Source organism: Apis mellifera, linkage group LG1 (assembly GCF_003254395.2).
Source record: "Apis mellifera strain DH4 linkage group LG1, Amel_HAv3.1, whole genome shotgun sequence".
Taxonomy (NCBI): Eukaryota; Metazoa; Arthropoda; class Insecta; order Hymenoptera; family Apidae; genus Apis; species Apis mellifera.
Window position 1 is genome coordinate 12,941,981 of NC_037638.1, and position 19,307 is coordinate 12,961,287.

The following is a 19,307-nucleotide window of genomic DNA, read 5'->3' on the forward strand; positions in this document are numbered from 1 at the left end:
ATAATAAAATTATAAGAAAATCTAATTATGTTAAATAATCGAATTAAATTTTAAAATCCTACAATGGAAAAATAAAAAAAAATATACATATATTTTTGAGATAAATCAAATATATTTGGATAAATAAAAAAAGAAAAGAGAATAATCAAGCGAGCGTATTATTTAACAACAGAGGATGGCGATCGGGTAGAAGGATGTAGAAAGGCAATTACGCGTGGGGATTTTGCTGGCTGATGGATCGATATAAATAAATTGGCGGTTGTGCGGATACAAATAAGCCGGACGACCATGATTGTAATAGCACGTTGACGATATATATATATATACATCGATCGTTATCGATCGATCTGATCGGTTAGAATATTCGTACATAAGTCGAATCATTTTACCGACCGATAAAAATCGCGCGATTAATTTACGAGGCCAGAGCGCTTACATAATTTATGAAAATCCAATATTATTCGTGGTAAAAAAAAAATTTGCAACAGTGTGTCACGGGATTTTCAAATACGGAACTTTGTCGTGGAAGATAAATCGAGATTTGATTATTTATTAGAATTCATAGACGAGAGAGAGAGAGAGAGAGAATTATGGGCCATTGTATGCAAAGTAGACCAAAATACTCCCCCGCAGTTCGACTTGAACCTGCTCGATGTTGGATTATTATTTCGTAATCCGCAGCGAAATAGGGAACGAGAAAGTGTTTGCGATCGATCGAGAAATTCAGAGGTGTCTCGAGAGGGATTTTCTTTAACTCTTCAACTCTTCGAGAATGATCGTCCTTTTTTGTAAGAGTGCTTAAAAGGGCTTAGAGTTGAGTTTATGATGATCACCTAACGGTGAAGCATATCCGAACGTTCAAGCCTGAGTCCACTTTGACGTAACTCAGTTGGCAAGGTTCGTGACGAGTTAATGAGAAATAAAGTCCCGAAAATGGAAGCCCATCGTACATTTCGAATCGATGCCAATGTTCTTACTTTCTATCTCTATTATTGGGAAACATTTTATCATGAATTTGATCAAGAATCCTTTATCTTGCCTCCGTGATAAATTTGTCTGAGAAGTGAAAGATATAATATAAATATGTATCATACTAGAATTAAAAGAGTTTGCTTTAGATGCTTTAAATATTTCCAATAAATTGAAAGCAAATAAAATGATATGTAATTTATGAGAAATTCTAAACTTTATTAAGAAATTAATTAATTTCACTGGTATTCTTTTTAAAAAAAAATTTCAAGCTTGCCTCATTCCAATTTTTCATTGATGTAATCCATACAAAGAGAAACGATCGTTTCATTCACGCGAATGTAGAAATGCGATTCGACGAGAGCAGCTCGATCGATAATTATCCTTGCAAGCTGATTGGACGATACCTCGTGTCGCGTACGTTATACAATCGGTTGAAACGATCGTCTTACCTCGACGTTTAAAATCGTTCCATTCAGAAGGATCGACGAATCGTCCGATCGCCAACGAGAATGAGCCCTCCGGGCTGTGCGATTACTCATTGAAGACGTTGATTGCGGCTACGGCATACTTACCATCGTTGGCGGGCCGAGCAATAAAACGTGGTCCAACTGAATTTCGAACGTAGCTTCCTCCTCCCTTTTCTCTCTCTCTCTTTCTCTTTTCTCGTTCGAGAAGCAGAGCAGCGCTATTTTACAGCCTGTTAAAGGCATCGAGCGATTGTTCCATGCAGAATGAGCACTTGTTTCCGGAGATTAATGATTGCTCGATGGATCTCTTTCTCTCTTTCTCGCCGATTTTCGACCGTAAAAGCGCAGAGGTATAATGCAATACCTCTTACTTTCATCTTTTTTTTTTTTTTTTTTCCATGAATTTGACGTTACGCAACGTGTCGTATTTCACTCTCTTCTCTCTCTATCGAAATTTCGAATATAATTGGTTTTTTTTCATTGAGCGAAGAAAATAATAATCTGGACCTCCTCTTAAGCAAACTTTTCACATCTTTCCAGTTGTATATCTGTGTATATATCTAAACGATCGATCGAACAGATAAATATGGTTGGTATATACAATAGGTTCATAAAATATTCTCTACATTTGACCACGTTCTACGCTGACTCACAGAGTTTCGATTAAAAGTCGTTCAGTTAGATACCTACGTTGTAGGCGTCCATGCATAATGTACGCGGAAACTCCCTCTATTTTGCATTTCTTCGCGAAAGTGTTATGACAGCGGCGACGATTTGGACTGATGACGACATCGATGAAACGGTTTTTAATTAAATTCGATTCGATTAAACGCACTCTGGAAGATTTCTCTAGATTTCTGTAACACAAACTGAAGCAGTGTCTGATAAATTTAAAACTTGTTGATCTTATATTTAACAACATCAATTCTGTTGCTTTTGTTACTCGTCCATTTATAATTCGAATTATTTATTCATTAAAATTTTTAAACTTCCCTTTTATGAAGTAATAAATTGAAAATGAAATAATCTTGATACATTTTGGCAAAAATTTATTCATATTTCATATCGAAATAAAATTGATATAATTGATAAAAATAGTTACTTAAATTTACATAGGTACAAAAGTTGAATTATTTTCGAAAAAATGATTCTATTTCTATCAAGAAAGAATCTATCAAGAACGATGAACATCCAAATGCTGATTCATACAACGTGTACTTAAAAATGTACAAATCATTCGACGCACATGAATCCTACAAATGAGACCAATTACAATTAATTCTCTCAACTCTTTCCAATTTATCTATTCTCTTCGTCACGAAGTCTCTATTTCAAAACGAACCTCGTTAAAAGAAGCTCCGTCCATAAAACTATCGTCCAATAAAACTCCTCCCTCGAGGAGGAGGTTTCACCCCGAAACGAGGATGAAAGGGAGAACGAACTCTCTAGGATAAAAATTTGGCTCCTCTTAGCGAGTGATCGTGTTCCTGGTTCGACGTCCTTTCCATCTCGTCCACACCGCGAATGTGGGACGATAAAACGAGGCTCGTCTCTCAACAGGCAAACGAGGCGGCATCGTAAAACGTGTGTTTCGAGAAAGATGCATCGTTACAACGGAGAAGGTCTTCATCGGAACGAGGGCCGCTATGTGGAACAATAGCGTTATATTCCTCCGGCTAAACGACTAAATGTTTACTATAAAATCTGTCATCGTTCCCATCTCGATGCGCCAGATATCGTTCGAGAATGTGAAAGGAGGATACGTATATATATATGCACGAAGAATTTATCCTTTGAGAATTTTTCATTTAGAGTTTAACAGAGTGGATTATTATCTTTCCGTAATTCATTTAATCAATAATAAGCAAAATTAAAAAATTAAATCTTTTTATTATCAGCAACCTTTAAATTTTTTTATCCAAAATCGTTCCAAATATTCATTCTCGTATCTATAAAATTTTCGTGATAATTTTCCACAGAAGATGCAAATGAGAATTTTTCATTTAGAATTTAGCAGAGTGGATTATTATCTTTCCGTAATTCATTTAATCGTTTCCTAGATTGAGCAAAATTAAAAAATTAAATCTTTCTATTATCAGCGACCTTTAAATTTTTTTATCGTTCCAAATATTCATTCTCGTATCTATAAAACTTTCGTGATAATTTTCCACAGAAGATGCAAATGAAAATTTTTTATTTAGAATTTAGCAGAGTGGATTATTATCTTTCCGTAATTCATTTAATCGTTTCCTAGATTGAGCAAAATTTTCTTTCTATTATCAGCGACCTTTAAATTTTTTATCCAAAATCGTTCCAAATATTCATTCTCGTATCTATGAAACTTTCATGATAATTTTCCACAGAAGATGCAAATGAGAATTTTTCATTTAGAATTTAGCAGAGTGGATTATTATCTTTCCGTAATTCATTTAATCGTTTCCTAGATCGAGCAAAATTTTCTTTCTATTATCAGCGACCTTTAAATTTTTTTATCCAAAATCGTTCCAAATATTCATTCTCGTATCTATAAAACTTTCGTGATAATTTTCCACAGAAGATGCAAATGTGAGAGCCACTCGAAATTTTCCACGATCTCTCGCAATCCGATATCTTGCCTCGTAGAAAGTGTCTGTATTAATTCGCAATGACGCGTTATCGAGCATTCCCGCGAGCGATAGGATCGGCCGTCGTCCGTCGTCCTCTCTCGTGAGAAGATGCACGCGGAAGCGACGCGCGCCACGCTTGAACCTAAATACCTGTCCGCCGTGTCACACGTGTGTTCACACGGGAGGACAGTGTACAGGCGCGATAGTACGCGTGTCGTTGACGCCTCCGGTTTGCAGACGTTCGCACCTGCACGCGCGGCCACCGACGCCATTTGATCGTGGATCGTGACCCAGTGACCCCCATAACCTTGTGTGATCCAAAGTGCCCGATCGTTCCTTAATTTGCTGCGTTTGGAAAAAGCGAATTTTTTTCTTTTAATAATTCAGATAATTAAAAATTTAATATTTTTAACTCGATGGAAGGATGAAAGAAGATTTATCGATTATAGGTTATCTGAAATATATAAGAATCATATATATTGTTTCTATTTGCGTTTTAATTTTGTGAAATTAAGATACTTGGTTTGAGTAGGTGTTGGGAGATTGAAATATAGAACATGTAAAATAAGACACGTAAAATGAAACGTGTAAGATATAGCGTATGTATATCAGTGTTATAATATAATTAAATTAAAAGAAAAGATTTCATTTGCATTGAATAGAACGTAAAGAAGAATTATTAAGATATGTTATGTAAGTGAATTTTTGTTTCAAAACCATTTTTATTGTACTCACATTACTAAATATCGTCTGGAACAATGCTAATAATAACTGTGGTATGCCTAACAATGAGTTTAAAGCATACCGCACCAGTGCTGAAGGTGCTAACGGGATATCGAAGAAAAGTGCTGGGTTTTAATAGCTTTGTAACTATTGATTCGCCGAAGAATAGTTGGTAGTTAAAGGTTATTTTCTTACCAGTGAATGAAGTCGGGAATGAATTTATGATTATTGGACGTGATGTGTTGAATGAATGCCGTTCAAGAAATTTCTGATTAATTTTTTATTTAAGAATTGACAGCTTCTTCAAATTTATTGCTGAATTGTATTTTCAAAAATTGAATTCGAGTCGGTGAATCCGCTATTTGATATACAATTTTAAATTGTACGTTCATTAGAATAAGATAACAAGTAACTTATATTTCTTTTCTTTTATATCGTAACAAATATCATTTATTTATTCGTATAATTAAAAATCATCCCTCTTTTAATCTTACTTTAAATATGCGTAATAATTGCATGTCTTCAATGATTTGCAAATAATTTTATTTACGTTAAAGTAAAAATTAAAAATAAAATAAATTTTTAAAGTATCTTATTTATCTTTATTTATTTTATTTATTTTAAATATTATTGTTGAAAGCAAATAATTTTACATATATCAAAATTGTGATACGTATATTATTCATTGTGTACTGAAAATTATAACTGATTGAATTTTCTCTATGCAAAAATGGAAAGAAATAAAGAAGAATATAGTAATAAAAATAGATTGAAAGAAAATGAATCGAGAAAACCATATTATTTTATGCTTCAAATCCTTAAAATGAAAATATTATATTTACTGAAATTTTACATCTTATTAAAATATTATATTTAAGCCAAAACATCTAAAATATTACGGTATTTAAAATATTATTATATAATAGCACCGCTTGCAAATTAGTTTTTCTAACAATATAAATGAAAAATGAATTTCAATTTCAATTTTTTATTTGAATTCTCGTTTATTTTATTTTTTTTTTCTGTAAAGTACTAAACGTACTAAGTATCCATTTATTTACATTCTATAACGTAACAAATTTACGTCTATATAATTCAAATCAGAAAATCTAATAGAATCGTAACAACGTATCACGAGAATAAAGGTTTTTAACACTATTAACATTATCTAATGAGAAACATGATGTTTATTGATGATAGAATTTCACAGATTTTTTTTATATATAAATCGAAAGTACATATCACGAATCATAAAAATGTAAATTAAAAAAGACTACTAAAAAAAGTTTGTTAAAAATTATCTTTATTATATAAATGATGATAAATTAATCAGAGGAAAATAATAACCGTAAATAAAAATTAATAATACTATGAAATAATTTAATAATACATTTATTTTAATGAAATCATAATAATGGTTAATAATTTCTCAAATAAGGAAACACTTTTTCTTTTCAATTATTCAAAATTTCTCGTTTTCTTTAAAATAAAACGTTTCAAAGATCATCATCTATTTATTATCATTTTCGTATAATAAAGACGATTAATTTTGAACAAACAATTTCGTCATTCTCTCATTTTTGTCCATTTCTTAAAGTCAGTCCAATTTTCAATTCTCTTTTATATATATATTTTTTTTTGTAAAAATATTTGCACCCATATCGAACCGCTCACTAACGTTCTCACTAACTTTCTACTCGATTCTCGCCTTCCCCGTGATCCATCTCTCGCTAACCATCCTCCAGCAGCCGGCCGCTCGCAATTACCGGCATACTTTTTCAAACGGCCAAATCGCGGCGAATTAATCCTCCGCTTGCTGCGTTCCTCTCGCGCGTACACGCCTCTTCTGCCCAATCGTTTTCCAACTAACGCGGCCCAGTGACCCGAAAAACGCTACATTGCTCGCGATCCCAATCGTGTTTCTCCATTCAATGCGCGAGTCTCTCACCTCGTCCCTCGAATTTTTCCCCGTCGATGACGATTGACGACAAAGGTGAGGAAGCAAGGACCTGTTCCCTCCTTCCATCCGCACGTTTCTCTCCTCCTCTTTGCTGGCTCCCGTTAATTATTCCCGCGCACTTTTTACGCTTTTTCTCGTCGCAGTGTCAGCGACGACGAATCATTAATCAAGCGTGACGCGCCTGTGTCAGCGATCTAATTATCGGACCGAAAGAGCAGACGTACGTATGCTCGATATATATATATATATATATATATATATATATATATATATATATATATATATATATATATATAGAGAGAGAGAGAGAGAGGATACTAAACAAGTGGATGTAGATGCTGTAGAAGATTATAGTATTTCGTGGATGGAAAATTTTCTTCTCCTTTGGTTAAGATTTTTTATCTTGTAAAAGAAAAAAAAAAAGGAGATTTAATTTTTAAATCGCTAATATAAATATAATAATAAATATATATATAAAAAAATATATATAATATAAATATAATAATAATATATAATAAATATATATATTAATTTTTATATCGCTAATATAATATAATAATAAATGATTCTATTTATTTAAAAAGTTAAAGGTTTATAAAGTTTGCAGATATATTTTGAAAAATAGACAGATGGATGTAGATGCGAAGATTATAGTATTTCGTGGATAGAAAATTTTCTTCTCCTTTGGTTAAAATTTTTTATCTTGTAAAAGAAAAAAGAAAGGAGATTTAATTTTTAAATCGCTAATATAAATGATTCTATTTATTTAAAAAGTTAAAGGTTTATAAAGTTTGCAGATATATTTTGAAAAATAGACAGATGGATGTAGATGCGAAGATTATAGTATTCTGTGGATGGAAAATTTTCTTCTCCTTTGGTTAAGATTTTTTATCTTGTAAAAAAAAAGGAGATTTAATTTTTAAATCGTTAATATAAATGATTCTATTTATTTAAAAAGTTAAAGGTTTATAAAGTTTGCAGATATATTTTGAAAAATAGACAGATACATGTAGATGCGAAGATTATAGTATTTCGTGGATGGAAAATTTTCTTCTCCTTTGGTTAAAATTTTTTATCTTGTAAAAAAAAAAAGGAGATTTAATTTTTAAATCGCTAATATAAATGATTCTATTTATTTAAAAAGTTAAAGGTTTATAAAGTTTGCAGATATATTTTGAAAAATAGACAGATGGATGTAGATGCGAAGATTATAGTATTTCGTGGGTGGAAAATTTTCTTCTCCTTTGGTTAAAATTTTTTATCTTGTAAAAAAAAAAAGGAGATTTAATTTTTAAATCGCTAATATAAATGATTCTATTTATTAAAGGTATAAAAAGTTAAAGGTTTATAAAGTTTGCAGATATATTTTGAAAAATAGACAGATGGATGTAGATGCGAAGATTATAGTATTTCGTGGATGGAAAATTTTCTTCTCCTTTGGTTAAAATTTTTTATTTTGTAAAAAAAAAAAGGAGATTTAATTTTTAAATCGTTAATATAAATGATTCTATTTATTTAAAAAGTTAAACAAGATATATTTTGAAAAATAGAAAAATATAATATAGGATATTTTCTTTTTTTTTCTTCTGTGAGGGAATTTTATCAAGTAATAAGAGTAGATTATAAAATGAGATATTGAAAATTGGCTTTTTATTATTAAAAAAAAATCATGAATTTGTAAAATTTTGAAAATTGTCATGTACAAAAATATTGGTAATTTATTTTTATAATTAAAGTTGTTAATCTTCGAAATCTTTTCCATAATAAATACGTTCATATAAATTCTAAAATTTATAATTTCTAATGTTTAAAAAAAATATAACAATATCTTTTCTTTTTTTTTTCTGTGAGGGAATTTTATCAGATAATAAAAGCGGATTATAAAATGAGATATTGAAAATTGGCTTTTTATTATTAAAAAAGAAAAAAATCATGAATTTGTAAAATTTTGAAATTTTGTATTGTCATATACAAAAATATTGGTAATTTATTTTTATAATTAAATTTGATAACGTTCGAAATCTTCTCCATAATAAATATGTTTATGTAAATTCTAAAATTTATAATTTCTAATGTTTAAAAAAAAATATAACAATATCTATATGAAAAAAAAAGATACTTAAATAAAAATTTAATCCATCCTTTGAATATTATAACATTATACTTTATGTTATACTTTTACATATTATATTTATTTGGTGTAGTTTTTAAACGCATTTTAAATATCCGTACTCTTGTCATAATAAATATTTTAATTTTACGTTTTATAAATACTTTAATAAGGAACAAAAAAAAGGAAGGAAAGAAAAGTTGAAAAGATGATGAATGGTTTTTTCCCCTTCCTTCACATTAATTTATTAATAAATTACTTTAGAATTTGACTTTTTACAAGAGGTATTTATCGCGGGAATGGAGGAACACGTAAAACGCGTGTTCAAACGTTTCACTCGAAATCCGCTATGACGTTCATAAATAACCAGACCTCCACTCGTCGAACACGGGACGGTACACGATAGTCTTTAATTATTTAACCAATCCAGACGGACGTTAATTACTCACTGTCCTGCCATGTTAAAAATTATATATGCTAGAAAATTTGCAAACAGTAGTAGCACAGTGAAGTTTCAACGTTGCTGCGGCGTTTTGAAATTTATTTTCTTCGTTCGCCAATTTATTACTTATTTTTTTTTTTTTTATTATTAAGAACGAAAAATAAAATTCTACTTTAAAGGTTAATTTTTTATCACAAATTAATATTAAAATTATACGGCATCAAAAAACGTATTTGGCCGATTTAACGAAAAAGTATACACGTTTATTTTCGATTTATTATAAATAAAAGGTAAATTGAACGAAAAAATTTTTTTTCATTTCTGTATTAAAAAACGAAATCGTATTAAATGTAACGGACGAAAAAAATTTTTGTCCAATTTTCTTTCTGAGAAGATCTTTTTAAAGCCTCATTTATTTATAATAAAAAAAAAAAGAAAAAAGAAACCAGTCTTCATTTAAAAAATTTTTTTTTATTCCACTCCTTCAATTTCGTTTTTTGTTAATTTCATTTTACGATTGCAGGTGTTATCTTGGTTTTGCAAGAAAGGCGAGGACGTGCTCACGAAACACGGGCAGCACGCGGCGACGAACTTGACAGCGGCGCGACTTCACGAAAGGGAATTCGAGAAATTCTATTTCACGTCGATGGTGAGTACATCAGTGAGTGCATTATATATTTTTTTTTAATAACGAGTTGTAGTTTTAGTGTTATTTTAGAAAAAAAGTAGTTCAAGAACAAATTAAATAATGAAAAGTCAATTTTGATCAAACTGACTTAAAATTTGTCACAAAATTTTTTTCTTTTAAAAGAAAATCTCGATTTTGTATACATAGCTAGTGAAAGTTGAGACAATATAAAAATTTTTATTATTTTCTACGTTTTAAATATGTTTTAATTTTGTCCAAATTATTTTTTATAAAAGGACATTAAAAAATTGTAATAGTTGATTTTAATTAACTCTTAAAATTACATTTTTCTAATAAAAAAAAAAATTACTTCGTATACATTGGTAATTTCATTATGCTTACAATTATTGATTTTGATAAAATAACATGTTAGTTAAATAAGACAAATGAAGAGTTTTGTGACTTTTATGACCACATAAACTGATTAATAGATGATAGCGCAACGTATTCCATTGATCGATCATTTCGTTACATCAATCTTGGTTTGATCTGAAAGACGGAATAATAATTACGAAGCGCAAGCGAAAGCCCGCTAGATAGATATTTTATAGAAGCTTTTGACACGAGTGTTGCGCTAACTGTTTCAAATAATGGGATCGAAAGCAGCTCGGAATCGACCCATATATGTCTAGAGATTTCACTTTTTTCACGTCTCATCGAGCCTTTCGTCACGGTTCAATACGGAAGAATTCCCGACAAGAGGCGGTCGAAATGGCTGAAAGATAATAAAAGATTTCTTTGTAGTCGATTGTAGTAAGGATCTGCTACGAGTTTCGCAAACTTCCTCTTGTGTTACCGGCCGGATCAATCGAAGAAAAAAGTACACGTGTCTCGTTTAAAGAGAAAGAGAAAAAAATAAAAAAAAGAAAATAAAAAAGTAGGAGAAACTATATTAGTATTTGGTCTCAAGAAAGGCGTTATTATGGTTATTAGGTACCTCGTAGATTGGATTTGATCGAAGATAAAGATTTCATTTAGATCGATTTAACAATCGAATGTGTAACGATGACTTTCAGATTTAGATGGATAGAAAAGATATGAGAAATGGTTTTAATGTGTCTATTCTATGTAAGTTATGTATATCACCGTTGCAAATGTGATTTTGAAACGTGAAACGAGAATATTTCAATTTGAATAAAGAAAATTAAAAGGAAGATTAGAGAAAAAAATGTTGGGATAATAGATCGATACTATTTTACCGACAAATGTTCCGTCGATAATAAAACTTTTTTTTTATTTAATTTTTTAATAATAAAAACTTTCAGCGCAAAAAACTGAAACTTACATTGAATTTACTATTATTATATATTAAGAAAATGAAAAATGTTATATTTAAAAAATACTATACAATATTCTGAAAAACTAATCTTCGTAGATCTCGATCGAAGGATCGGTAACTTGATTTTCTAGTCATGTGGTGCCGTCTAGCGTCGCCTGATCGAAACATTTTCCTGCAATACCGACCGAAGTATACCACATAAATTAAATTACTCGGAAAGCACATATGTCCGTCAATGGCAGCAATTATTTTTCTATCGCGACTTTTAAAACTACTGGAACGAAAAATAAATCTCATTTGCATTCCATAACGATGCAGATTGAATCGTAACCATATTAATTGAAAGACGCGAAAGTTGTTCGCTGACTACTTTCGCAATTAGAAATGTATTTGCAGAATAGTTGATTAGTCGGTGCAAACTGAGTGGATAGTAATGTCTAGTCTTATCGAACGATCGTATAAGCCCATGTTCTTCCACGACATTTTCCGTTCGTTAATAACGGCGACAACGTGACCTCCTGACTTTCTGTGTTTCCCATTTTCTCCATAAACGATCGTAAAAAGTGCCAAACAACCTTGAATAGCAATTAAGTAAAAGTATACGCGAGGAAGAATGATCTATTCAAGTCCCATATTCGATGGACGACTTATCGTCGCTTATCGCTGACGCATTTATCGGTAACGTAGGCAGAATATCGTGCCATTGGATAATTTATATATATATTTGAACTGTCAAGTTGCGGCTGGCTTCGATAATTTGAATTTAAAAATAATATTATTTATGCATATCGAATTTTAAATTTAAATAATTAATACGTTAAATACTCATTCTAGATTATTCTAAATTTTTTATTTTTAAAAATCGTTTTTTAATTGTTGTCCCATTATTAAATCGATCAGTTTATTAATCAGTTTATTAAATATGGAATAATGGAAATATTTATAAAAAATTAAATGAAAATTTGCAAAATATCTAAAATAAAATATTCATTGTGATATTTGTGATAACGAAAATATAAAATTACATAAACAGTAATCTAATTATAATGTATAGTTCATAATGTATTATAATTTTCATTTAAACTTTTTCCAAGTTTGAATTTATCTACATTAATAATTTTATTATTCATTCTAAAATGATTTTACGTTATAATATGAAATTAAATCAAATTTTGCAAATACTGATATATATCTAAATCTATTCTATCTACACAAATTATAAAATAAATTTACCACAAATAACAGTATAACCATTTGAAATTGATTATCTTATAGATAAAAAAAAAAGAATGACAGAATTTTTCTAGCAATCCAATTTTCGTCGAATAAATTGCTCGTTCCATGCTTCAAAAATCCCATCCCCCAAACAATTTTCGAAATGAAAATAACTGACGAAAGTACGTTCCTCGAGTTCGTCAATTTACCAATTTACGCTCGACTTTCTCCCCCTCGATAACCGAGTTCGAGAGGCTGAAAAAGAGCTGAAAGATCGGAGCGTCTCGTCTCGTCCTTATGGCAGGGGGGCGATCGATTGTCGAGGGACAACGGGCACGAGTTAATTAATCATGTGGCACCCTCCTCAATTATCCCGTTGTTTGGATCATTATCCAAACTGCGTTGGACATTTCTTCCTCGTCCCAATGACCCCGATCAACGTCTACTCCCCTGTCATAATTGTCAACCGACGATTCGAGAAAACTGTTTATTCAGGTCGTTCGAACGGAACTGGAACCTATCGCCGATTTATTATTAAGCGATCGCGGCTCGGCGCGCGTCCAACCCGATATTTGGAGCGGCCGGTTAATTGCAAAACGTCCGGTTAAAGAGCGTATCAATCGAAATGATCGTAAATTAAATCGACGATAAAGGTGTACCGGTGGAAACCTGGACCGGTTCGTGGATGAAAATAGGGCGAGAATATTGAGCCACCCTTCTCGATCAAAATGCATCCAGAATCGTGCTTGAAATCGGATAACGAGCGAACGAGTACGTGCGAAAATTTTTTTGTTTTTTTTCGAAAGTTATTTCGAAAGTGGGATCGAGGAAGAAATTTTCTTAAAATGAATAAAGTTTCGGCTCGAGAAAAATTAAGTTTTATTTATAACAGTGGAAGTTTTGTCGTTATGTATCATTGATCGAAAAGAAAAGAACAATAGTTATTTCACATTTTCTAAAAAATCTAAAGTATCGAAGTGACTACTTTAGATTGCAATTACTTTAGATTGCAATCTATATGTAAACTTTAATTATTTGAACGAAAAATCATATTCACGAACAGAGTTCTATTATATTTTCTCCTTTATCGTGTTCTCCTTGTTTTTTTAACCTATTTACATTTAATTAAGTATGTAGATTTTATATCTTAAGTGTTGCAAACTATGGATAACACGGTTATTAAAATTTATCGAGTATGAGAAATAATTTACTTTTTTAAGAAGAAGGCTTTTAGAATGCATTTCAAAATTTCATTTCAAACGAAATCTGCTCGATCCTGTTTCAAAATAATAATCATTCTAGATGTTTTTTTTTTGCTTTCGCTTTTCACGATTGCGAATTTCTCCAAAATTCTTCGAGTGAAAGAGGACAAGAACTTCCAATTACTGCTCACGCTTTACGTGGAACACGCAAATGATTCAATTTAATTTATTCAATCGTGCCAACAATCGAGAAACCCGAGTGAAAAATTTATTTTCGTAAATTTAAAAGAAAAAAGCACGTCATTATATTTCTTTTAAGTGATATTTAATAAAACATGATCATTCGAATTAATTCTTTCCTTGTCCTTTATCTCTAATTTTTTATCAAACTGGAATAATAATAACGCTATCTCAAAAAAAAAATATTGATCTTCAAAGTTCTTTTTATCCCTGTAATGAATATAGAATTAAATATACAAAAAGATCTATGAAATTTCTAAGTACTTTAATGATTCCACTTGCTGCTTTGTACAGATTGTAGAACTGTAACAAGCAAAAAGAGAAACAAAATAGTACAAATGGTATCTGGTTTCGACACGATCAATTTTTACCCGGAAGGTCAACGATGTTTTCTCAAAGTACTAAGCGGTGTCGCGCACCGGAAATCGTGTTCGACCATGGCCTTCGTAGCGTACTGGTAACCTAATTACGCAGCACGGAGGAGGAATAGCGAACGTGACGTGGATAAAAACGAGGCGTTTGGAGTTGTTTTAATGGCGCATCTCGAAAGAGCAGATCTTCGAAACGAGGAAAATATATTTTATATCGTCACGATCGATCGTGAAAAATGGACAAAATTCTTCTTCTTTCCTCTTCTTCTCCTCCGATGGAGAAATATCCAATTCCAATCGGCTCGTTTTTACAGAAGATTTGATCGAATTTGAATAAGAGTACTCTCTGGAAACTCGTTTGATTATTGGCCAATCCCGGTACACAAATGATAATTTGATTGGAAGTAAAAGTTTTTCGACAGTTGCAATGCTTTTTATCATTCATTTTTATGGCTTTTAATAATAATTTCGAAGTACTGGGCAATTTGTCGAGTTTTTATCGGCCTTGCTAAACACCATGTGGAACATTATTATAAGTTTCGAAATTGAGTTTAGAAATTGTCGATGCCAATTCAACTTATCGTTGAATTTCATTTTTTAGATTTCGTAATACTATCATTTGTTGTAAATTTTAATAAAATTCAATAAAGATTTTGGAAAATGATTCTGTTTAATTATATATATTATATATATAATTATATTAATAATATATTAATAATATATATATATAATATTATATTAATTATATATATTTATATAAAAGAACTTACTTTTCGGATCATAAGGATTAAAAATATGTTTCGAATTCTAAACATTAAAATAATGAAAAATATCCATTTATATATATATATATATTATATACATATTATACATATTATATTATATATAATTTATATTATATATATACATATTATATACATATATACATATACAAACATATATATTATATATATATATATATAATTATTTAATGTAAACTTAAAATACTTGTAATTTTGAACTATACCTTCTTTTTTTAATGTCCATACAAACTTTATCCTCCAAAAGTGTTTCATATTTTCACAAACAATCTGTCTACGTTCTTAATAAGTATTTCATTATATCCTGAACTTGTGAACTCGCAAACAATTAAAATCGAATACCTTTCGAATACTATAATCTTCGAGCGTTTACGAAACCCAATTAAAGCCAAACAAATTTTAGCACGAACAAGATAACGATTTCCTTTCCTTTCGATCACCTCGAGAAGGATCCGACTTTCCAACGTGTATCCTCGGCCAATGTGTTCGCTCGCGGAACGATGATTGCGACGCGTTATATCCGGTGGAGAGTGGACGCGTGTCGCGAATCGCGATCGGGAAATCGTTTCGAAAACGCGATTGCAACATGCTCGAATCGGCACAAGGCGGTCATGCTCGTTAACCCCGTCGTTTTCATCTCCCCCCGACGCCCTGCAAAATCGTTCGATTAAGACGCGCGAGAAATTGGTCGTTAATTAGTTAATGAGAATATTGGAAACAGGAATGAAAATATTCTGAGAGCGATTATTATTATTGATGGAATTATTGAAATTTTTTCGAGCGATTTATCCATTTGCTTCTCGATTCTGCGAACAGATTCGATGAAACTTTCCAACTTTCGATGAAATGATCAATCGTGGTGGGGATTACGAGTTGTTATTTTGATTTTATTGCCAAGTTTTTTTATCATATGATTGCAAAAGTCTGTGTTTGTTCTTGTAAAAGTGTAGAGATATAGTATTAATGTATTCAATATTTAAATCGAAGTGATTTAGGATATTGATTTTTGATAAAAATGAAATTCAAAATGACTGTATATATTGATTATATAAAAGCAAAATATCATTTTTTATTTTTTTGGAAAAATTCATAAGATCGTGCATTAAAGTAAAATAAGAAATTTCCATAATGCATATATTGTAACATTGAATGTGTTGAATAGTTATGAATCATTTGATGATGTAATATACGTATCAAAGAACCGAGTATTTTTAAGGCACAAATGAAATATTATTTTTAAATATTGATACGAAGGAAAAAAGAAGGACAAGAATTTGATTAATTTTTTCTTTTCATCAATTAATAGATAAAAGAATTGTTTTCACGAATATATGAATGTCAAAAAAAAGAAATACGAATCAATCCTTTTTCTTTAATCTTCAAAATCAAAATTCAAAATTTTATTCAAGTAACAAAATATATATATAAATAATAAAATATATTGGATAAAAATTTTTTCACAAGCTTTTTGAACGAATATTAAAACTTAGATTTTTAAATAAATAAAATAAATCTGAAAGTGTCAGAAATAAAGGGTGTCTCAAAATTAACGCAAGATTTGAATTAAATATAAAAGAGAGTTTTTAGATATTTATTTTTTAAGTGAATCATAAAGTATTCGATAAAGGTGAAAATGCGTGAATATTTTGTATAAAATTTTCGAACTGCGGCTGCCAAACTTTCATTATTTTTAAAATATTATTCGATAATGAAGATACGTTGTTGTATATATAGCATAATGCTCCATTTTTACTAATCCTAAACTCTCAGCTGTCAAATTGTTCTTTTTTCAGAATTGCCAACAACTTGATGCAAAAATGGCGGCAAATTCAAATCTTGCGTTAATTTTGGGACACCCTATATACGTTCTTAAATCTTGGCGAATAAAGCTAGGCGATACATTTCCCTCTACAATTTTCACGAATAATAGATCGCGTTTAATGCCTCCACGAGTCCATCGCTCTTAGGATCGATACTCCACTTTCACATTCGAATGACAAGATATTCCATTTTGAGTGATCGTCGACCAATTCGATTGGCCGTTTTATCCGAGAGCCGCGTCCGCGAAAATTGGGCGCTCGAATTTTATTACCTCTACTCCCCTCCCTCAGAAGGCTCTCCCGTGGCTGGAAAAAGCTTAATCGCCTGATCTGGCTCCGTTCCACGCGCAACGCCCACCCAAAACTCCCGATAGATTCGAGGGATGGTGGATCCCTCTCGAAAATGAACGCAACATCTGTCGAGGCGATTTTTTTCTCCGCTAATATTGATTATCCTAAGTGGATGAGATGGATGAGAAATTTATGCTCAACATCGTTGTTAAATGTAATTGATTTGATAAGAGGAGGAGGCTGTTTAGGTTGAGCCTTAACTTCGATTTTGATTTATGTGATGTCATTGTGTTATGAACATTTAATGACTGTTTCAGACTCATCAGAAATCACTTCATTTTGCTCGAATGAATTTTCGTAAGATTTTATGTATAATCAATATGCATATTTGATCTTTTCAAATGTAATTCATATCGAAAAATTTAGAGCGATATTTTGCACAATAATTTATTAACTAATATTAACAATTTGACAAATTATAAATTAGACAACATATTGATAATTTATTCTTATATATTCCTTCTAACATTTATATCTTCTCATTAATTGTGCAAAAAGAAAACTCATCTTGTCTTAAATTCGCTTTAAAAAAATTGTATAAAAAGAAAATATATATTCCTCTTACGTCCTCGAAACATCTCCATCCATCATTAAAGGATAAAAGACAACGAGCAAATTGCCTATCGAATGAGCTTCCACTTGATCGATCGTGAGGGATGCGCGAAAAATAAGGGAACACGCGTTTACCTGTATTAAAAACATCGTCGTATCCGGGAGGAATCGATCGAAGAGGAACGAGATGCGTTAACCCATTAATATATATATATATATATACAGGCGGGTGAATCGTTCGACAGAGATGGAGCCACACGCGTTGTTACGCATAGCTGGCCGCACGTAGCGTAGGTGTAACACGAAAAAATAAAGCGTGGCTCGACTGATATGTGGGTTAATCGACGAGTGAAGTGGAACGACGCCACCCGATGCCTCCTCGTTAAGAGGTGGGACGAGTCTTCCGGGTCTTCTTCCTCGTTTTCTGGGGTAACTCTTTCCGAGTTGTACTAGGTATACTAGGTATTCATTTTAATGATATTAAGGTTTTTTTAGGGTAGGTAGTTTATTGGCAAAGATAAGTGAACAACGTAGTTATTTATTCCTTCGTTGGACGAATTGTAATACGAGTTATTTTAATTCGATTTCTTCTTATTCGTTTTAATGATATTGAAAGGTGTTCGATTTTTTTTTTCAATGGAAAAATTGCTTTGGAAATTATTCAACTTTAGAAATTAATATTCTCGATTTCATAATGATATTCTTTTAACGATTCCATTTCGTTTTGTAAGATTTTTGTTCTATGAGATGTCAGGATTATGAGATTGCTTCGAGAGTAATTAAATAAATAATGTTTATCTGAGATTTAATTTTAAAATTTATTTTTTCTTTTTTTTAGGTGTTGAGTAATGAGATATTATTGATATAATTATTTAATTGTTATTATTTCAAATAAATGTATCCTGCATCTTCAAATGACACCATTGAAAATAAAATTTCATAATAGCATTCAAATTTTGCAATCTTAAGTACAATTTGTCGAATCCGGTTTGCACCGCGTAATCCCTCAATTTTTATAGAATCGATCCATGAATCGCGATGCACATTGTTCTTCGACGAACGTGGGAGCCATCTTAATGAGACGTCTATTCGCGATAATATTGCAAAATTTCTATGGAAATTCGTGTGGTTCTTTGCTTATAGAAGTTACAAAAAAAAAAGTTAAAATTTCAGTTTTATCATATAATCAGAAAATCACTATTTTTAAAAGTTAAATTTTTAGAACTTTTACAAACGAGTGAGAAAAGGAATAATACGAACACATGGATAGAATAAAGAAAAAAGTAAAGTTAGAATATATTACGTCACTAAATTCATTCTTAAAATAAACTCGAGTACTTTTTACAAGTCATATTTTCTTATTGAAAGCGGTATAGGTATTTTTTTATCGATTCCTTTTCCGTCGACAGACCATGTGCAAAAAATGTTATAAAAGTCGATCGAGCAATAATCATTAATGCAAATATTATTTAAAGAAAAAAGGCAAAATAAAAAATTGTTGTTACATTA

At 30.8% G+C, this 19,307-nt stretch overlaps 1 protein-coding gene across 5 annotated transcripts in view; it reads left to right on the forward strand.

Moving 5' to 3' along the window:
- The window catches only part of LOC410718 (puratrophin-1), a 401,681-nt gene that overhangs the window by 316,564 nt on the left and 65,810 nt on the right, over window positions 1-19,307 (forward strand). For all 5 annotated transcript variants that reach the window (XM_026445379.1, XM_016913622.2, XM_026445373.1 and 2 more), the window contains one exon: window positions 9,804-9,929. In XM_026445379.1, coding sequence (XP_026301164.1) covers window positions 9,804-9,929 — 126 coding nt within the window. The remainder of the gene's footprint in view (window positions 1-9,803; window positions 9,930-19,307) is intronic.